The sequence below is a fragment of the Octopus bimaculoides genome, chromosome 19 (genome assembly GCF_046866305.1).
Source record: "Octopus bimaculoides isolate indiv1 chromosome 19, ASM4686630v1, whole genome shotgun sequence".
Lineage (NCBI taxonomy): Eukaryota > Metazoa > Mollusca > Cephalopoda > Octopoda > Octopodidae > Octopus > Octopus bimaculoides.
Window position 1 is genome coordinate 37,183,291 of NC_142946.1, and position 20,643 is coordinate 37,203,933.

At 35.9% G+C, this 20,643-nt stretch overlaps 1 protein-coding gene across 5 annotated transcripts; it reads right to left on the bottom strand.

Annotated features, from left to right (window-relative positions):
- Window positions 1-1,314: 1,314 nt before the first annotated feature.
- On the bottom strand, window positions 1,315-18,662 carry LOC106871771 (uncharacterized). Of its 5 annotated transcripts, none has more exons than XM_052974848.2 (4): window positions 18,088-18,662; window positions 12,307-12,505; window positions 5,055-5,144; window positions 1,315-3,648 (listed from the first exon to the last, which is right to left on the bottom strand). In XM_052974848.2, the coding sequence occupies exons 2-4, from the start codon at window positions 12,485-12,487 to the stop codon at window positions 3,017-3,019; spliced, it is 903 nt and encodes a 300-aa protein (XP_052830808.1). In that variant the 5' UTR covers window positions 12,488-12,505; window positions 18,088-18,662; the 3' UTR covers window positions 1,315-3,016. The 5 variants fall into 5 exon arrangements, with proteins under 5 accessions (XP_052830808.1, XP_052830809.1, XP_089193621.1 ...); XM_052974849.2 differs by having other exon boundaries at window positions 18,249-18,636; XM_089337495.1 differs by lacking the exon at window positions 18,088-18,662 and adding an exon at window positions 17,698-17,905.
- Between the last annotated feature and the right edge of the window lie 1,981 nt (window positions 18,663-20,643).

Sequence of the window (20,643 nt, forward strand, 5' to 3'; positions counted from 1 at the left end):
TATCAAACATGAAAAAAATATATTAAACATCACATTAAAAATGAGTTTAACGTATACTTAGAGGGCAATGCTTGCTAGATTAGTTTTGAGAATGACTATTCTGCATTTACGAAACTACAATCTATACAAGATGCAAAACCATTCAATAAGTAAGCAACATTGTGATCTTATTTTAAAATACTTATTTTGTGTTATACATTATATATATACATTAATATCAAACAGTGAGGATGAGTTCTCAACACTGCGCTGGTAGATAAATATTCTTTATTTGTGGGTTAACAAGGATACCTTTGGTTTCATACCAAAAGAAAATTTCTCAGCAATTGACAAGCCTTTCATATGGGATGTTGGTATACATCTCCATCTTGAATGAGAATACACTACACATTTATATTTATATATATATATATATATATATACCATATATTTCCGTGTACAAGATGAGGTGAAAATTTCTTTAAAAATTTCATTTATCTCTTATCTGTAGTATAAGATGACTGCTAATTTTAACAACCATCTGTGTGCAGGCCAGCTTTTGCAACAACAGGTATCTTTAGAAATACTGGCCATGTACAGATGATGTTATTACAATTTTTTTTATTATATCCTTAGAAACTAAAGGAGTGAAAACTGCACTTTAAATGCACAGGATGAGAAAATGAGGTTTACGGTGATTATTATCCTGCATGGCTGATGGTACAAAATTAAAACCTATGGTTATTTTTAAACATAAAACAAAGCCCAAAATACATTTTCCTCCTGGCGTTTTTGTTCATTTTCACGAGAAAGAGTGGTGCGAAATTACAGCTTGAGAATATTTAGAACGGGGCGAGGTGGCATACGAAACCAGCGCAGTTTATTGGTTTTGAGATATGTTTTGCAGCCACTTAACGGCAAATACTAAAACCCGGTTATCCGGAACAATATTGATATTGCTGTTATTCCTGATGGTTTGATTCCTATACTGCAGCCACTTGATGTCAGTTTAAATAAACCATTTAAAGATAATGTGAGAGCAACCAATGGAATGTCTGGATGATGAATGGAGAAAAATCTTGTACAAAAGGTGGAGCTATGCATGCTGCCTCAATGTTCTGTGATTTTGTTATAAAGGCATGGGACAAAGTTAAAGTAGAAAATGTGATAAAATCATTTAAAAAATGCAGTGTCTCTAATGCCATGGATGGTACTGAAGATGATATTCTGTACAATAGCGATGAAGTCGAAGTCAGTTCACCAGAACCAGACTGGAATCCTTATGATGATGGCATATGTGATGAAACTTTTAGAAACAGATACTGATGATTGTGAGGTGTTTGATGTGGCAGGTTTGATGTTTTATTAATATTAATTATCTTGATAGGAAATTTTAAAAAATTTATAATGTCTTATGTTTTAAATGCAACAACTGTAAAATAATTTTATTGAAAAATAAAGGTTGTGTGTAATCCAAATTGTGTTATTTACCACCAAATGAGAATAGATATTTTATGAAAAATATAAATATGTTATTACTACAGTTATACATTATCATTGAAATTTTTGAAAGGTTAGCAAATGATAAAGGTTACTGTGAGTGCAACCAAAACTCAATGTTTACATTTTCTCAGCCGAGCTTGCATAGATAAAAGTTGATTTCAATGACAGAGAATTATCTCTCAAACAGGCTATTTATTGTAAAGGTATGCCAATAATATAAAAAATGCTTTTATTACCTATATTATTTGTTTTTATTTTGTTAATCTATTCACGTATGTCTGTGGTTATCGCTCTAAGGTCAAGGTTAGCTTACTTATAAAATTACTTAAAATTTGAAGTTTGATTTTTAGAATGGTGGTTTAAGACAACGCCAAAATTCTCGGGTAAATTTTTGAATTTAAAGCTAGTCTTATATGCAGAAATATACGGTATATAAATGTTTCTTTTTACGTCAAGTTATATACAAAAACAATTGAACATTAAACTGAAGGACTACTGAATACTTTATGGTTTGAGCAGTTTGTATAGAGATGATGACATTATAGCTCTTTAAAATTTCAGATGACTAAAACCCCAGATGGAAAAAAAGCAGTGAGATACAGAATGAAATACACACACAAAGAAGAAATTCTAACATGCTGCTAGCTTCTTATGCATCATCACTATCATTTTATATCCACTGTCTGTACTACCATGAACCTTAAGGGTCACCACTACTTGTGTCAGTTCTTATGATATATATATATATATACAGATTTAAAAAATGGAGCAACAATTAACAATGTTATTTTAACTATAATTAAACTATTACCATTCAATACCAATGATCAACTTCTAAATGTTAATTGTAGCTCCATTTCTTCCCTTATCTGAATATATTAAACCATGGTTTTACCATTTAAATTACCAACTACTGTTAACCCTATAGCAAGGCCTATACATAGGTAATACACCAGTAGTGCCTACGGATACATTTATCTCTTAGACAGTTGCATAACCTCTAACCCATAAATTTTTAATATATATATATATATCCGTTTTCGTGCGGGTGACACGTAAAAGCACCCACTACACTCTCTGAGTGGTTGGCGTTAGGAAGGGCATCCAGTTGTAGAAACTCTGCCAAATTAGATTGGAGCCTGATGTAGCCATCCGGTTGCACCAGTCCTCAGTTAAATCATCCAACCCATGCTAGCATGGAAAGCGGACGTTAAACGATGATGATGATATATATATATATATATAAGCAAAGTTTAGGTTAGTTAAAATGTGTTTGTGACCTATTTCAACTGCTAAAAGGTAAATCCACTACAGATGCGATAGAGAAAATTTTTGTCTTATGATAAAAAGGTGATCTTCAACTGAAGAGAAAAATTTTCTCTATGGTAGCTGCATTGAATTTGTCTTTTAGCAGTTGAAATATATCACAAATGTATTTTAACCAACCTAAACTTTGTTTATGCTGAAACACTGCTTGGTGCTAATAGTTCAGTAATATATATGATTGAAATTTTTCCATAATACCTGATATTTCTCAGAGAAATTTCCCAAACACTGTCCCAACGGAAATAAATACAAATGCTAACCCTACACCTTCTTTATAGCCATATTCTGAGACTGGCAAGTCATTGGAACGATATAACTCTACCAGTTTCCAACAACTCACCAGGAAGTGGGCTAAATCAGGAATCATTAAAGCAACATTTCGTACATTTTGGAATGTTCGTCCATGTGCATAGATTACATGTGTTATGAATTGGTCCATTCCACTGAGCAAGATGTGTATTGTGCTAATGCAAATGATGAAAAATATCTTCTTGAAGGTGACGGAATTGCGAGAGTCACACATGTTTAGGACTATTGCAGTAACAATCATTTCGGTGATCATGAAGTAGATGTGGTGGTAGAAGTATGGATAAAAATCTTCGTTGAAGTAGTTAAATATGGACCACCATGAATAATAATGAGGATAGATGTTTATGACAAACAGACTGAACATCACCCAGCGGACATGTATCCGAGAAAATATTAAGCTGTATATGTATTTTACACTTTCGTATGTTATTGCTACAAAGAATACAGTGAAAATCCAAACTCCGAATGTCTGTGGCGTTGCGTTGAAGTAGATGTGTTTGTACAAAATGATTCCTTGGTTTTCATAGGCACCTAGAGGAGGAAGGAAGAAGAAAGGAATTAATAATGATTTCGAATTTTGGTACAAGGCCAGCAATTTTGGGAGCAGGGGTAAGTTGATTACATTGACCCCAGTGGTCAACTGGTACTCATTTTATTGACCCTAAAGCACGAAAGGTAAAGTCGACCTTGACAGAATTTGAACTCAGAATGTAAAGACAAATGAAATATCACTAAGTATTTTGCCTGGCATGCTAATGATTCTGCCAACTTGACACCTTAAGAAAAGAATTAATAATCATTTCTACTATAGACACAAGGCCTGAAATTTTAGGGGTGGGGTCTAGTTGATTAAATCGACCCCAGTGCTCAGCTGGTACTGATTTTATCGACCCTTGAAAGTATGAAAGGTAAAGTTGACCTCGGCAGGATTTGAACTCAGAATGTAAAGATGGACGAAATACCACTAAACATTTTGCCCAGTGTGCTAATGATTCTGCCAGCTCACTGCCATAATAAGAAAAGATGAAGACTAAAGAAATATTTTGAGTTCATTTATTAGCAACATTAGATGGAAAATGTTCAGTGAGAAGGAGGGCACAAAATACTCAAATAGACTCAACTTGTATATTCTACTGAGCAGAATTTTGGTTTAAGCACCTTAAACAACCCGTCAGAACTTTTTATATCTTTATGAATTTGTGTTCTACATACAGGAATTTAAATGATGATGTAAAAAATTTTTTTTTAACTTTTAAACCCCTCCTTCCCCCATAAATCCTAACAGTTCCAGTTTTTAAAAAAATCTTTTTTTTTTCTTAAATCAGTTTAAAATACAGACAGTCCAAATTTTCTGCTTAAATCCAGCAATGGACCATCCGTGGGTAATTCATCATTCCATTAAATGGGTTTATGGAAAGAAAAGCATTCAAAAACATCTGTACATGTCAGAGCGGCAAAGAAACAAGGAAGGTATTTGCTTCCTTGAGATAAATTTTACTAAGAAAACCTTTACTATGTTCTTTCTTTTTCCCTCTCCCTGAGATTCTCTGTAAATTTAGCAAATAAAATCTATTTTTCTGCACTTTGTCCTTTGTGAGATGTGCTAAAAAAAAAAAAAAAAAAGCTAAAACACCCTTAAATTAAAAAAATTTTTTTTTTTTTTTTGCATAATTGTACAAATTCCCATGTGTAGAACAAAAATTCACAAAAATTTTCTGAAAATTCCAAGAAATAAGAGTTATTAGTGGATGAAATACCTCTAAGCATTTTGCCCAGTGTGCTAACGATTCTGCCAGCTCACTGCCATAATAAGAAAAGATGAGTTATTAGGTGTTATAGGTGGTGCTTGAAACCAGAATTTTGCCTTCTATCGATTTTGGAAGAATGAAAGGAGGAAGACAGCAGAAAATGAAAAAAAAAAACATTGATGTACATACCACGGAAGACGGTGTCAAAACAGGAACAAGTGCAGCCAGAACGATCAACAGGAGCTTTATCTGGTACCCAGATTAATTTGTAGAAGACAGCTGTGAAAATATTAGGATAATTAAGAAGATGAAAGGTTTAACTGTGATAGTTGGGAAGAAAGGTAGAAAATGGTTATTTGAGGTTTAAAACTCTTGGAATCATCAAATATACTGAACACAGGCATGGCTTTGGAAGTGCAGGAATGGTTGTGTAGTTAAGTGTTTGCTTCCTGACAACATAGTTTCAGAGTCAGTCTCACTGCATCTCACCTTGGGCAACTGTCCTCTACAATAGCTTCAGGCCAACTAAAGCCTTGTTAGTGGATTTGACAGGCAGAAACTGAAAGAAGCCCATCATGTATGTGTGTGTGTCCCCGTGTCCTTGTCTTCACATTACATGATAGTTATAAATGATTGGCATGTTATACAAGCAGTGTCATTCATTTTCAATATTGTGAAAACATGTCTGGCCATGAGGGAAATATTACCTTACTTGAAACCTCCGACAATCTTTCTTGCCAACCTCTGAAAACCTCTCTCGCCAACCTCCAATAATCTCTCCCTCCTCCAGCTGACAGTCTTTTTAAATACTTTTCCATGGCAGGAAATACACCTTCTGCGGCAGTTATAACGAAATTGCTTTCTTATATCAGAATAAAGCGTTTCAACAGAACGTCTTTATCCCCAGGAATTACCGGGTACACCAGCTTGTATATACATACATACATATATATATATATATATATATATATATATATATATATATATATACATAGATATACACACACACATATATATATATATATATATATATACCAATATATATATAAACACTCCGTATAGATACATATATATACATACATACATACATATATATATATATATATATATACATAAACATATATATATATATAAACACTGTCTCTCTTTCTCTTCCCCTCCTCTACCTCCCTCTGTCTCGCCAACACTCCACACCTCCCTCTCTTTCCTCATATCACCCTCTCTCTTGCCTTCATATCTCCCTCTCTCTTGCCTTCATATCTCCCTCTCTTTCCCTATTCCCCCCTCTGTGTTTCTTCTTTTCTACCTCCCTCTATCTCTCACTTCCTCTCTTTCCTCTACTCCCCCTCTGGGCTTAAAAAACGAAGATGGCACCAAAGTGGGAGAAGAAAGAATTGAATCTTCTGTTGTGAGCATAGATGATTGCTAGCAGTAATCCGGTAAACAACATCATCATTGAATGACCAGTTCAAAAGTGTCTTAACCACCCCATTGGAAACCAGACAAGTCAATGAACCAGTGGACTTCTTTGCCGCCTCACTAGCAAGGCAATCATGATGGAATACATCGACATTAGCGAAGATGATATACTACTAGCCATAGATGAGGTGGACGCAAACTAAACTGCTGGTCCTAATGGTTTCCCAACAACCCTCCCCAAATCATGTGAGCATGCCCTGGCAAAACCCCTCCAGAGCTTTCTTGCAAATGGCAGACTGCCAAGCAAGCTGAAGGAGGGAATAATAATGCCCAATCCATAAAGGGGGAAGCAGAGCAGATACCAAAGACACATCAGCAAAGTCATGGAACAGATAGTCAGAGGGAAACTAATCACATTCCTTGAAGGAAATAACTTGCAGAGTGATACCCAGCATGGCTTTTGACCAGGTAGGAGCTGCCTGACCCAAATCTTACAACATTATGACTGGGTGTTGAGACAATTACTTAACCACTCAAGTGTGGATGTAGTATACCTTGATTTTGCAAAAGCTTTTGACAAAGTGGATCATGTATGATATGCCACAAACTGCGTGATCTCAGCATAGCTGGAAAACTTGGAGAGTGGTTACATGACTTTCTGAAAGATAGAAGACAGGCAGTAGTGGCCAATGGAGCCACCTCAATGAAAACACAAATAGTGAGTGGCATTCCACAGGGCACTATCTTGGGACCACTGTTTTTCATAGTGGCCCTCTCAGATATGCTCTCAACTGCCCAGATAGCCACCCTTGCTAGCTATGCAGAGGATACGAAAGTCTCGCAGAAAATACAGAACCCCAGCGATGTTGCACATCTGCAGCAGGAGTTGGACTCAATTTACAGATAGGCTGAGGATAATAATATGCAACTTAATGATCTTTTCAGGGTTAGGGTTTTAGGGTTATGGTTAGGAGGTTAGGGTTAGGGTTAGGGTTATGGTTAGATGGTTAGGGTTAGGGAAATCCGTCTCAGATTCATTGGAATTTTTTTTTTTTTTTTGTTTAGTGAAAAATCGTGCTGGTGAAAAGATCAATGGGGGTAGGGGTGGGTGAAATTTCCGAGGATTCCACCTCACCGCACTCTGTTTTTTGGACCCGAAAAAAGGGTTTTGTAGCATATTAGGATGTCACAGGAGTTCAGTCAACGAAAAAAAAAAAAAAAAAATTCCAATGAATCAGGGACCGGGGGTCCCCCCATTCGTCCCTCCCCCTCTCCCGAACCAAAAAATAAGGGATTTGCAGCATATTAGGAGGCCAGGGTACTTGATTCCACGCAAAAAATCCGAGGGTTTTTTTTTTTAGTGAAATACGCGCGGTTGTTACTCTGAAAATTTACCGAAGTTTTATAGAGTAATCTCCCTTTAATAATTTTCTGGGAAGATTCTACTTCATGAGATGTAATTTTTTTATTATTCAAGAAGCTTCGCGTTTTTTTTTTTCTTAGTGAAAATCGTGCGTGTGTTACTCTGAAAAATTACCAAAACTTCTTGCAAGATAGATCATTCAACTATTTTAGCTACAGACCACAGACTACTACACTTATCTTATATTCTATTAACTTTGCAACTTTTTAAGCATAAAAATCTTCCAGAACAGTCAAACATCCATAGAGATACAGGAAAAATAATTTTGAGGTACAAAAATCTTATTTACTTATTGTTATTAATGTTTATCAGAAAAAATCAGCATTCATCGAATGAAAATGAAAATGTTGTTGAGAGAGAGATAGAAAGCGAGAGAAATAGAGAGAGTGTGTGCACGCGCGTCTGTAGATAGAGAGAGACAGGCAGAGTTCATCAATAAAATGAAAAGGTTTTTGTTGAGAGAAAGAGGGCGAGAGGCGTTTTTTGATACCACTCCCTCTCTCATTGTTATTACCACTTTGTCGCTTCCCTTTTTTTACTCTTACTTACACTCACTGCTACTCCCTTACAAGTTCATTATTATAATGTTGTTGGCACTCCGTCGCTTACGACGACGAGGGTTCCATTTGATCCGATCAACGGAACAGCCTGCTCGTGAAATTAACGTGCAAGTGGCTGAGCACTCCACAGACACGTGTACCCTTAACGTAGTTCTCGGAGATATTCAGCGTGACACAGTGTGACAAGGCTGACCCTTTGAATTACAGGCACAACAGAAACAGGACGTAAAAGTGAGAGAAAGTTGTGGTGAAAGAGTATAGCAGGGTTCGCCACCATTCACCTGCCGGAGCCTCGTGGAGCTCTTAGATGTTTTCGCTCAATGAACACTCACAACGCCCTGGGCCATTGCGCCTCCACACATTTGAGATACACGTGTATATAGTTTAATCAATTCAGTTATTAGTTATTTTTTTAATGTTTTCAGTTTATTTTGTTTGTGGAAGTATTTTCGTTTTGTTTTAACATACAGCCATAGAAATCATGCCAAACGAGATTGGAACCTGGTGTAGCTCCCCGGCTCACCAGTTTCTGGTCAAACCATCTAACCCATGCCTGCATGGACAAATGGATGTTAAATGAAGATGATGATGATAATGATGATCTATATATATATATATATATATATATATATATATATATATATATGCACACACATACAATAGGCTTCTTTCAGTTTCAGTCTACCAAATCCAATCATAAGGCTTTGGTAAACTCAAAGCTAAAGAGGAAGACACTTGTCCAAGGTGCCACACAGTGAGACTGAACCTGAAACCATGTGGTTGAGAAGTAAACTTTTTACCACATAGCTAATAACTGAATTTCTCAAAGAAACCATTAAAATATTTGAAGAAAATAAGGGAATAAATTTCATGCCAGCAAGTTAAGCTGAAATGAGTAGACTGATATCTGAAACATTATTAACATAAATTATATCCAGTTTCTATGTTGGCAGTCCAAACAGTTCATAACTGGAGTTACTGCCTCTGAGATGCCTTCTTATACATTTCAGTTTTCATGGCTGAATGCACTTCCTAAAATTAACTACTCTACAGAAAATGCACTTAGCATAGAGTGTCCTAGATGTATTTTTCCATGGCACCAGCAATGGTGAAGTTGCCTTACACCCAGCAGGCTAAAGACTCCTCAGTATTACTCTACAGTACTACTGTTCATTTAAGGTAGCAGATTACAAAGGGAATAGAAAAGCAATGACTGGAGAGCTAGTGGAAGTGAAAGCTAGATGAGGTGGTAATGGAAGATAGACAGTATTGGCAGCTACATGTTTGTTGAGCTGAGAGAAAGATTGAATAATGGATACTAATGTGTATGTATATATATATATATAGATATGAGTTATTTAGACATTAACAAATTTATTAGAATATTTAGCTGAAGATCAGAATAGAGTATTCTTTACTCTTAACTGTGAAACGATCGTACTAAATTAACTAAAGGCAGGTGGTTTTTTTACTCTTCTCTACTGTTTTTTGTTCTGTGTGTATCAAAAATATCGCTATCAATCTGGAGTAATAATTTGTAGTTTTGAAATCAGTAGTTCTTTGACTGCTATTTCTGAATTCTCAGTATGTTGGAGAAGCAGGTTACTGTCAATCCCTATATATTTATGATTATATATATATATATATATATATGTGTGTGTGTGAGAGAAAATTGGTATGTGAAAGCATGTGGTTGGATGTATAAAAGATAAACAAGAGTGAAAAAACTACAGAAGGTTTGTGTTACATGGTTAAAGTATATATTTAAAATATGTCAGAAAAATGTTATAAAATTTTTTTGGTATATAACCATTGTATTTGGAGAAATAACCGGTTTTGTGTTGTCTTTTCAAATTTCTCCCCAAGAGCGTAGACATGTTACCATGAAGTAGAGAAATTTCCTAGTTTCTATCACTGCTATCATTTTAATCTTGATTTCAAAATGCTTGTATGGGTGGACAAGTCTTTTCCAGCGTTATATGTCGCAAACTGACAGTCTTCTGTCATCTCATTTGTAAGGTATGACATCTTGAAACCAATTTATCCCATGTTATCCTCTTTCACAAGTTACATCCACTTTAAGTGACTTGCACTTCTTTATACAACTATCATTGTATATTCACAAAATAAGCTCATACTTGTACAGTCTTCTTTCTTGCACATTATATATAATGCTGTTATGTCCCACTTTGCAATCACTCAATTACAGAGTGAGAAACCTTGTAAAAGAAGTTCTTTCAGTTGATAAATGTTAGGTACTGTGGCTAATTCCTAGCAGTGAACCATGGACTCTTACAAAGAAATTATCAAACAGGATAGATGACTGTTATACAAGGATGCTACAAATGGCCTTAAATGGAAAATGGCAGCAAAGTATAACAAATGAATGCCTTTATAGAGACCTGCCAAAAGTTAACAAGATCAGGCAAAGACAATTGTGACTATCTGGTCACTGTGAGTACCACCATGAATTAGAAGCATCCAAATTAGTCTGGTGGAACCCACTTCATGGTGATGTAAGAAGAGGAATACATCATCACACTTACATCAACAACTTGATTGCAGACACTGGCCTGGAATGTATCCAGGACCTTCAAGAAGTGATGTTGAACTGAGAAGTGTAGTGGGTGAACTTTGTTGCTGCAGCCCGGGTTGGAATATAGCTATGAAAAAAAAAAAATCCCACTTTTCTCTCACATCATCTGTACAGCTCCAAGAACTACATTATCAGCATATTGAAGTTATCTTAGACAGGTGTTATCGAACTCCTTTGCTATGCCTTAGAGGGGTATACTAAAAAGAAGGCTGAGGACTGGTCCTTGGTAGATCCTACTCGCAGGCCAAATTCATTTTGATAATTCTCACTTTGCTAACTGAACACCTCAGTTATACAAGCCATTCATTTACCCCTCGTTTCCTTTGCAATCACTAGATTATGGAGTATGAAACCTTGTAAAAGGCCTTCTTTCGGTTAACAAATGCTAGGCACTGTGGTTAATTCTTAGCTAAGTATGTCTCCTGTAGTTGTCTCACTCGGAAGAGGTCATTGGTAATACCTCTTCTTGACACAAAATCAAACTGCATCTCATACAGCCTGATTCACTTGTGAACTCTTCCAATAACTTTCAAAACCTGGTCCATCAACACAATGCCTCTGTCATTTCCTCTCTCTAATTGCATCTCTTTTGCCCTTGTAATAGTTTATGAGTATACTGCTATACAAGTCATTGGGTTAGATTCTTTTCTGTACTACCTAATTGACTATGCATGTAACTAGTGCATGACCTACCTAGCAAGTATTTTCAACATCTTAGTGACCGCTTGACAGTTCAGCTGCTTTATTTGAATGAAAATCAACAGTTAAGTAGGGAGGAGTTGAAATATTTAATTCGGGGAATCAAATAATTTAATAAGATACACTAGTACTAAGGAAAACATCAAACCACCACCCCCATATAAAAAAAACAGACATGTTTCAGTCTTATTAGACCTCCTCAGCTAAGCATACATTTCATTGTACTTGCTAAAAGAGTGAATAGAGTACAGGAGACATACTCAGCTAAGAATTAACCACAGTGCCTAGCATTTGTTAACCGAAAGAAGGCCTTTTACAAGGTTTCATACTCCATAATCTAATGATTGCAAAGGAAACGAGGGGTAGTGTTGTAATAATCAATAAGCAGGATTACAGTATTGTAATATGTGTAGGCAAGGGAGAAGTAACACAGTTTCATTAACAACAAAAATCATGGCTGTGTGGTAGCTTGACTTGCTAGAAATAGCAACCAAATCTCCCTCATATCATATTGTAACCTTAAAAAAGAAAGAAGAAAGTAAACCTACCAACCTAAGCTGGCATGGAAAATGAACATTAAATGAACAAACGTTGGACAATGTAGTCTTAGATATACAAAGAAGTTGAGATGGTCATAGCTGGAACAACTGATAATAAATCCACACAATCAGGGTTGTATTGAGGGATCTACAACACAAAACATATAAATATACACAAGCATAAATATGTTTAGAAGGGACTCACCAATATGTAGAAAAGGGATCAGAATTATAAATATTACTGCAAATATGAAAGGAAGAGCTTTCTTTTTTATTCCATCAAAAGGAGGACAACCTTGGTAATGAAGCTTTGTAAGGCGCCGTTCCACATAGTCTTGGAATCGGTTGTTCAAGGAAGAGGTTTTGTGATTTGACAGGTTATACATCTTCTCGTAAAGGTACTTCTGAAATTTGAAAAAATGTAAATATATCCATGTGTACGAGAGAGATACATGTATGTGAGAGGGAATGATGGAATGAGAGAAGAGAGAGAGAGAGAGAGCAAAGGAGATTGAGAAGAGAGAGAACGAAGGAGAGGGAGAGAGAAAAGAAAGCTGGGTATTCACCCTTTAGCATTCAAATTTCTTTGTCAAATATATTGCTTGTTTATTCACATTGTTTATTCACATCATGCATTATCTTATAGCTTTGAGATTTAGATGTGACTGTTCATCTTTACAATGAGATTTTAGGATCTGTGTAAGAGGCAGAATCTGGCTGGTTTGAATATAAAATTGGTAGAATATTTGGGCCGGATGTGGCTGGTTTAAATTCTAAAGAGTTAAAGGAATCTGTTAAAGCGTATAGGAAAGGTGAATGTGCATCATACGGACATAAGATATGCCATGTTGCTAGGTGGGTGGATAGTGAACCATGCTGTGTGGTAGGTGGATAATGTACCGTGTTATTGGGTACATGATGGGCTATGTTGTTGAGTGACTCCTTTATGTCTGTCCACCACAAATATTGGAATTGTAAAACCACTAGAAATGGGGGGGGGGGGGAGGAATTTTAAGTTAAAGTGTATCATGCACACAACCCCCATGCCTTGAAGAACATACCCAATGTATCTCTGTTTGTTATATGGATGGCTAATTCAAAAGCATGGGTTACTGTTGTTGTTTTTGAGGATTGGTTCTTCAATCATTTTATACTAGAAGCAGAGAAGTACTGTAAAGAGAAGGGGATTCTTTTTAAGGTTTTACTTAACTTATACAAGGCTCCTGGCCACCCACAAAAGACCATAGATTTTGACCGCCATATACCTCCCACCAAACACCACGCCCTTTCTGCAGCCAATGGATCAGGGAATAATTGCTATCTTCAAGCGTTACTAGATGAAGCATACACTACGACAAGCAATAGCAGCAACTGATCTTGATGAGTTCATCACACTTCATGACTTTTGAAAGAAATACGGTATCTACAAGGCTTTATAGAACATAGCAACAGCATGGAATGATGTACAGAGGACAGCTACGAATGGTGTATGGAAGAAGTTGTACCCTCAATTCGTGAATGATTTTAAGGGGTTTGATAATGTTGCCATTAACAAAATGTTGGCGACTACGAGCAAAGAACTGGAAATAGATTTGGAGGATTTTACAGATTTATTTGAAAAATACAAGCAGCCCTTGACGAACGAGGATTTGATAGAGCTTCACGGGCAGCAAAATAAAGATAAAGAAGAAGAAGAAGCTGAACCTGAGCCACGTGACTTTACCATTAGGAAAATGCAGCAAGCATTTGCATATATCGAAAAAAGTCTTTCTATGTTCAAGGATATGGATCCAAATGCTTAACGCTTTCCAAGATTATAGGGGCTTGTCATGAAGCTTTTGCTCCTTATAATTGTAATCCTCGAGGAAAAGAAGACATTTCAAGGAACACTCAACCGGTTTTTTTAAATGCATCGAACAAGAACAGCCAGAGCCAGCCGTTGATGTTGACGATTCAGTCACCTACATCCACGATGTAAACCACCAAATTGTATGTACGTATTGGTAAATTTAAAATAATTTAGTTCTTTTTTTTTTGTTTGTTTTACTATTGCAAAATAATAATAATTACCGAATTTGTTTTTTAAGCTTAAAAACAGCTTTTTTTCTTTTTTTACCATGTTTTGTCACAAATCACATTCACAAATAAAGCATCCGCGATGTACGGTAAACACCGCCAAATTGTATTCATAAATTTAGATGACTTTGTTTTTACTGTACTGGATTAAAAAATAAAAATTGTTTGCAAGCTTAAAATAGGTTTTTATTAACCATGTATTATTGAAAATGTATTCATAAAGTACAGAGCTCGGAATGGTTATTATCGGTTTAGCCTAGAGACAAGTAAATTCGGCCTAGCCTAGCCTAGAGACAAGTTAATTCGGTTTAAGTAGTGTCTCCTGGAATCAATTAACGACGTAGGGTGATGTATGCCTGTACAGGCCTACTTTATGAGCAATGGTCTGGAACTAAGGAACTAAATAACTAACACACACACACGAACAGGCCTTCACTCAACAATGCAGGCAAGATCACTAGCTGTCTTATCAACAATACGGACACATAGCGTGTAATGATTGTAGAATGAGGAAACGAACAGGAACTTCTTCAATAAAAAAAAAAATTTCTTTACAACCTTTTCTACTCTAGGCACAAGGCCCAAAATTTTGAGGGAGGGGATCAGTCAATTAAATCGACCCCAGTATGCAACTGGTACTTAATTTATCAATCCCGAAAGTATGAAAGGCAAAGTCGACCTTGGCGGAATTTGAACTCAGAAATACGAAATACCGCTAAGCATTTCGCCCGGCGTGCCAACATTTCTGTTAGCTCGCCGCCTTGTTTTCTTTACAACCTTGGCACCGAACAGACAGCGACCAGTCAAATAAACACTAAAACACCAAGAGAGAAAAAGATTAACGAAGAAATATAGCGGATGAAAATGGACAAGTTATTGTAGACAAGTAATGACAGGTAGAGAGAGATACCTGAAAACCTGATATTTCTCTTTGACAAAACCTAAGTAAAAATTGAAAATCCTATACTTACACACAAACTATTAAACCACATGCCTGTAATGTTTTGTTTTTGATGTTAAAATATAACAAAAGCCAGAGGAAGTAAAGTTGCTGGTGGATAAAAATGATAAATAATGTGTCGTAGGTGTTTGAGGAGAAGAGAAAGTTGACTGATTACGAGTTTGTCCTTGTTTATAGTTAAATCAAAGTCAATCCTGAACGAGCAGAACTATTAATAAAAGACGTATTTTCAGATATTGTATGTTTTAAATACTTTATATATATATATATATATATATATCACATTTTCTAAGCAATAATGTTGATGGTTTTCAATGTATTTTTGAGAGCGAGAGGTACTAAGGAATGAATGCTTGTACAATTCACAGGTGTCTTTGTTTAAGACAGTAGGATGTAATTTTAGGCTGATACTTCCCGCAAGTTGAGCAAATACACAGAGACTCCTTGATAAACTTGACACATTAAAAAAAGGTTTTTAATTAGTGAAGGCCAAGTTGGAAGAACGACTGCTGCAATTATAATATGGGGAGCATTTTATTCAAAATCCAAATTTGGATCAGATCTTGTTAAATTTCTTCCAATCACTAGAATTCAAATTTTCACCAGATTTTTTTTTTTTTTTATTTAGAAAAACGTAGTCTTACACGTTGATGGCGAAAATCACATTAATTTTGCTAGAAATTAATTACAAAGAAATTACAAGTCTGGAATAGTTGAAAATAATCTGGTGAAAATTTGAAATACTTCAACTTGTTGCAAATTTAACAAGATCCCCAATTTCAAATCAGTGTTGAAGATGTCACATTTGAAATTAATGAGAGTGCATCGGAACAATTATTTAATTCAAGCAAAATATTGATTTCTAATATTAGCTCAAAATGGTAGTAGTGGTAGTGAAGAGAATATAGTCGTTTATTAAATCACTACAATACATGGTTAATGTTTTATTTTTTGAACATGGATGGATAAAGAGAAGGGGTTACTGACAGGGCCACATTTATAGAAGTACAGAGGGGGCAATTGCCCTAGGCATCTAGTTATTGGCGGGTGGGGGATGCTAGGAAAGGAATATAGCACTCAATGTAGGAAGTCTCCATGCGCACCTCCCAGCAATTAAGCATGAAGTTCTCTTTCAATATACAAAGGTATCTTGACATCTCAAAAAATGTAATTGATTCTCTTTTATTTGATGAATACCCATAGATTTTTGCCAGTTTAGAGACACCAAATAATTTAATTTAAAAAAAAACACAGTTAATATACCCAGCCCCAAAGCACAGGGGAATTGTGGTTGCTTTTGGGACGACAGAGAAAAAGAAACAGAACATTCCTAAAATTGTATATGTATGCAATGTATGGTAGCGAGGAGAATATAGTCGGTTATTAAATTACATGCATGCATGAATGTGTATATTGACCCCCAGATGCTCAACTGGTACTTATTTTATCAACTCCGAAGGATGAAAGGCAAAGTTGACCTCAGCGGAATTTAAACTTAGAACGCGAAGACAGACAGAATACCTCTAAGCATTTTGCCCGGCATCCCGCCGTGCCACCTTAATAATGATAATAATGTTTTCTCCTACAAGCACGAAGCCTGAAATTTTGTGGGATTAGGTTAGTCAATTACACCGACCCCAGTACTTAACTGGTACTTATTTTATTGACTTCGAAAAGGTGAAAGGCAAAGCCGACCTCGGAGGAATTTATAATAATAATAATAATAATAATATATGATTTCAAATTTTTGCCACAAGGGCAGCTTGGGTGAGGGGATGAGGGAAAGACTTCCTTTTGAAAATATTAGACATAGTGGAAAATTGAATTCCTACCATGACTTATAATAATAATGATGAGAAAGTCATAAAAATTAAGAATTTCTATTACAAAAACTTAATTTCGGTATTATGTATATACACGTCCCAAAGATACGCAAAGTTCATAGAGTTAGGCAATTTATGTCTTAACGTTAGGCAAAGTGGGACATGAATGTACATAAAACAGAAATGAAGTTCTTTTGTTTTTTTTTAAATACAAAATTCTTAATTTTTATAACTTTCTCATCGTTATAAGACATGGTAGGAAATCAATTTTCCACCATGTCTAATACATTTAAAAAAAAATTTATGGGCGGGGTACAAAAGGAAGTCTTTCCGAAGGGATTAAGTCGATTACATCAATCCCAGTGTTCCACTGGTACTTAATTTATCGACACTGAAAGGATGAAAGGCAAAGTCGACCTCGGCGGAATTTGAACTCAGGTCATAAATAACCACAAAGAACAATGGAAGGGACATTTACAACGACTAAATTTTTTTAAAATGGCTGTTTTCACGGATCGGACCAAAACAAAAAGTGAAAGAAAATTAGATGGATAAAATGAATGAAGATAAGACGGAAAAAAATAATTGCTTTTCACACTAAAAATAAAACCAATGATATTTTCACTATTGGATGTAAGTAGGATTCAAGTAAAGTAAGGAAAGCATGTTGAACAAAGCTAAGTAGAACAGGTAAGTAGATAGTGTACAGGTGAGATAGTATGAATAACAAACATACATATATTTACACAAATGTTTTATATCTAAGCTTTTAGCGCTGGCATTTTCCCTTCAATAATTGCTGCTCTGCAACTCTTAATCTCTTCACCTTAAACACACAAAAACCTCAACATTGTTTGGTTGACAACCACATTATATATATATATATATATCATAAGCAACATTTTCCCTTGCTCACACATAAAAATACGTATGTATAAATATACCTCTATACACGTATACACACGTTTCAGGTAAACAGTGATGATCTGTTTGAGAGAGAGAGAGAGTGATGTTTCTAAGGAACTATAAAAAGTGGCATTAATTCTTAGTTCCAACTCTAAATGTAATACAATAGAAGTTTTCTAGTTAACAGTAGTTGTAGCATTGACAGAATATAAAAACTTACTTGTTGAAGTATCACAGTATTAATTGTACGTATTTGTTAAAAGATTTGCACGACACAAGTAAAATGTGAAATGTCCAGCAAATTGTCACAGCCGAAACGAATAAACAATCCCAATATATATAGGACACACACACATAGCATAAATTTATATATATACATACATGTATGTGTGTGTGTTAGGTCGCTCTTGAGCACTACTGGTACCAAGTAATCCTGTTACATAGTTGGGTCGTCGCGACTAAACCGGCAACCTCACCTAGCGTACTTGGTGAGGAATATGATTGTGGGACACCTTGCAGGACAAAAAAATAAGACCCGTCAAAGGGCGGAAGAACTACAGCGTAGTCAACGGCCATTCAAAAACGTTTTGTTTGTGTGTGCATGTGTGTATATATATATTGTATTTCAAACTGTATTGTGTGTGTATTGTGTTTTAAATTGTATCTCAATTTTTATTTTATTTTATCCCCCTCCCCACCTTTTTTTATATGATAAATGGATAAGGGGTGGATGGTGCTCTGTTTACCCAACCCGTAGCAAAGGCCGTCTATCTAAGAGAAGGTAACTCTGAGTTTAAATACTTCACTGCTGTCTTGTAGTTGGCCTTAGATTGGGCGAAGACTGGGAGAAGGATATTGATATAAAACCTGTGACTGCAAATGCACCCAATGATGTCGACTTTCTCTTCTTTTTAGATCATGCTTTGTAGTTTAGAGAGTGGGAATGATTTCTGTGCAAAAACTTTTCCTCACTTTAAAAAGCGTCAAACACAGGTATTGCTGTAAAGGAAAGAGAAATGAACATCTTGTATGCACATGGCTGACCGAAGCCTAAAAAAGGCACAACCAAACAATGAAAGATGATATTGATACTGAAGCAAATGGCAAAAAGAGCTCTGAAACATTTTGTCCTGTGGTCTGGCCTGGCAGGTGTTCCAGAGCACCACAACCTGGACCCGGTCGTCATCCTGCAATTGTGAGTAAATTCAGGTTAAGAGATCTGCGCTTGTTGCAAAAGAGTTACAGCGATATGATATAGATGTTGTAGCATTAGCCGAAACAAGAATTCGTGGAAAAGGGTGTTTTGTAGAGAAATCAACTGGGTGAGTGACATTTGCAATTAAAACCACTATGGTTTCACAACTACCATGTGGTCATTCTGAACGTTTGATATCTTTAAGACTTCCATTAAGAAAAGATCGCTATGCAACACTCATAAGTACAAATGCTCCAGCTATGAATTCATCAGAGGATGATAAACTTGCCTTTTATCTATCACTTACAGAAATTACACGCAGTATCCCCCCTGATGACAAAGTTGTCATTTTAGATGATTTTAATGCTCGCGTTGGTGCAGATTGGGAGACCTGGGATATCTTAGGAAGGCATGGGGTTGGGAGTTCCAACAGTAATGGTTTACTACTATTACAAATGTGCGTAGAGAGGGATTTGCGTGTCATGAACACAATGTTTCGGCTAAAAAATAAGTATAAAACGACGTGGATGCATCCTGATTCTAAGTAAGGTTCTTTTGCACACACGCTTTGTCTTGCCAAACACGCGAAAACACATAGATACACAAACAACAATTTACACATCACAAATACCACAACTGCATTTGTTTCTTGTAAACATTTTTTCATTTATTATTGTTTACCTATTGTGATATAACAAATGTTACCATTTTAATAAATAACTTATAACGCATTCTAAAAGTTTTGTCAACTTAATGTTCTACACCGCATTCAACCAATTTTACACCTGATTATAAACAAGAGAGACAGCAAACACGTAAATTGAACATCGGCTTCCTCCGTGGCAGAATCCAAAATACATCATATATATATATATATATATATATAGGAATCTTGAAAGCATGAAGTGGATTCGATCCACTATACCCAAATTTGAATTAACACTGCGTCAGAACTTTTCCCACGTGGAACAATGGTTTTGATCTGACAGCAGTTAGATATTTCCCAGACGCCTTTAGCTAGGCCGAAGCGATGTCGCCAACACTTGACCCTTTCTGACCTCTTCTTCTCCATCAAATCTAGAATAGAGATAACAAGACCGCCAGCTAAATCCTTTGTTCTCACTATTCTTCTAGATAGCTATAAAAACAGGAGACCCCAAGCCAAACGTTTAGTGGTCACTTGGCGACAACGGAGCGAAGCAACTCGTGACAACCAGCAGTTAGGGAATGGACATCTACAGATACAGTCACAAGCAGTCAGCCACCTAAAAGACAACACGACAAAAGGGAGAAAGAAGTTTACAACCAGCCAACTATGAGACACAACTTCCCTCGACGCTATAACTATCACTAGCTCTCATCTCTTTACTCGGTAAACCCTGTGTTTTTATCTGTTTACTATTACAAGAATGTGTACACACCTATACAGGCCAAAATTAACTTTCTTTTCCTTGCATGCTTTAAGAACTGTGTTATACGATTACACTAACCTACCCGTCGTGGTATGGCGACATATAAAGTAACGGTAAATAAATATTTCTATAAAAACTTCATAAATTGTTTATCTTGCGCATCCCGCAG